This window comes from Sinocyclocheilus anshuiensis, unplaced genomic scaffold, assembly GCF_001515605.1.
Source record: "Sinocyclocheilus anshuiensis isolate Anshui unplaced genomic scaffold, SAMN03320099.WGS_v1.1 scaffold590, whole genome shotgun sequence".
Lineage (NCBI taxonomy): Eukaryota > Metazoa > Chordata > Actinopteri > Cypriniformes > Cyprinidae > Sinocyclocheilus > Sinocyclocheilus anshuiensis.
In genome coordinates, this window is record NW_015544192.1 from 1,414,679 (window position 1) to 1,416,960 (window position 2,282).

Consider the following 2,282-nt stretch of genomic DNA (forward strand, 5'->3'; position numbering starts at 1 on the left):
GTGTGTGTGTGTGTGTGTGTGTGTGTGTGTGTGTGTGTGTGTGTGTGTGTGTGTGTGTGTGTTTCTCTATACTATTTTTATCAATGTTTCAGACAGCTGTGCTGCTTATATTTTTGTGGAAACCATGATAAATTTTTTTCAGAATTCTTTTATGAATAGAAGGTTCAAAAGATCAGCAATTCTTGTATTAATTTCTTTTTAAATAAACCTTTCTGACCCCAGACTTTTGAACGGCACACACACATACCATAGTGTCTAAGAGCTTGACGTACGTTTGGCCTCAATCATGTTTCTTTCTCCTGCTCCACTGAAGGTCTCACTTTTTTGAATTTACATGCACTCCTAAGGCACTTAATTACATGAAGCAGTTTGTCTCTCTAAAAGCATTGGATGTTAATATTTTACAGTGTAATGTAGCTGCTGCTCAGCCCTCTCACTTTAATCACTCTCTCTTCTCTTTCCTCTCCTTTCAGCCGGCCACTGCGGTTTACCCGAGCAGATTGTCAACGGTCAGGTGATCGGGGAGAACTTCGGCTACAGAGACACGGTAGTGTACCAGTGCGTCTCCGGCTTTCGCCTCATCGGCTCCTCTGTGCGCATCTGCCAACAAGACCACAACTGGTCCGGACAGCTGCCCATCTGCGTCTGTGAGTTTGGGACTCGCACTTTTCCATCTCAGACAAGCTGTGGAAAATTACTGAATCCATGAATAGATTAATTCAGACAGAGCGGCTAAAGCACCAAACACTGGGTTAAGAAATACATACAATCATATATATTTTAGGTACAGATGACAGTTTAACACAATAAATTAGTAAACTTAATTGTAAAAATGTGTTAATGGGTATTTGGCCTGTATGTTTAATAATATGGAAATAATTCTGCCACAATAATATCCGCATATGTGGCATTTTCTCACCAAATATATTAGTATATGCAATTAATTCAGATTAATCAATAAGCTTAACATGTAATTAATTCAGTTAAAGCTTTGAATCAATCAACAGCCCTAATTTTAGCACATCCTACTGTTGCAGTTTTTAACTACTACTATATCTGGGGCACAGAGAGTAACTCTGTTGCAAACAAGCATAAGGGGACATGACATCATGATACAGACTCTCCTCAGAGCTCCGTTTCTTCTTCTTAAATGGCACTGGTATTTAAAGAATCCACCTTAAGAGCCCTCTGTATTTAGGGAGCTATTTATATTTTTTAAAAATGTGCCGTCACTGTCATCTCCCACTGGACAGTAACACTGGGTCTACGCTTACAGCTTACATTTATCAGACACGCATTGCAGCAAGTCTGCCTCACTTCAATGGGGGGGTTTATTTGTTTGAAGAACATTTAGATGAAATGAGCTGATAAAAAGGAGCTGCAGGGAAAGGAGTGAAGTAACTCTCACCAAAAGCTGCAGTATTTGAGGCTGCAGGATTTATTCACATCATCTTCCAGTTTATTAAAGAGATTGAGATTATTAAAGAAATTTTATCATTTGCATTTTTGGATGAACTATCCCTTTAAGAGACATGGGTAATGATAAATTGTCAGGGCTGATCCTACATTTTTATGTCCTGAAAGCCTTGTGATACAGTATCATTATCTACTTATACAAAATCAGCGAATAGTTTAAAGTTGGTAGTTTTCAAGTGGTGGGTTGTGACCTGAAATGGGTTGTAGTTCTGGCTTACTTGATATAAAATCTGGGTCCTCTGCAAAAATGTTTAAGAACCATTTTGGTAATATTTGACATCATTTGATTTGATTCAACTTTCATTCATGTGGCATCTCCTGAATTGTGTTTTGGAAAATAGCAGTAAATTACAATGAAAAAAGGGCTACTGAGACGTCTCTTTTGATGATGGTGATTGTTGCTTTCTGCAATACATTACTTTAACATGGCATCTGAAACAATCACAGAGCTGTTTTGCATCTACAAATCATCTCTCACTTTCTGAAGTGGAGTAAAGCAAAAGGGAAGAAAGCCCATTTTAATGCCAGACAAGTTGCACCAGTCCTCAATGGATCTAACCAATAGCAGCTGACATACTTGATGTATTAATCGTTTACTCGATTTAAAAAACCGATGAAATGAATAAATATTGGAGTTTTTTGCAGTTCTTTTAGTCTGGGAGTCTATTTGCTTGTGTACTCTTAAATGTTTGCAATCAGTTGTCACAAAATACATTCTTTAGCATAATATATATAGATGGATGGATAGATAGATAGATAGATAGATAGATAGATAGATAGATAGATAGATAGATAGATAGATAGAT

General features: G+C 37.3%; 1 protein-coding gene across 1 annotated transcript in view; it reads left to right on the forward strand.

The window, feature by feature from the left end:
* LOC107696540 (CUB and sushi domain-containing protein 3-like) overlaps positions 1–2,282 on the forward strand; it is a 193,207-nt gene that overhangs the window by 128,493 nt on the left and 62,432 nt on the right. The window contains exon 45 of the mRNA XM_016496907.1: positions 474–647. Coding sequence (XP_016352393.1) covers positions 474–647 — 174 coding nt within the window. The remainder of the gene's footprint in view (positions 1–473; positions 648–2,282) is intronic.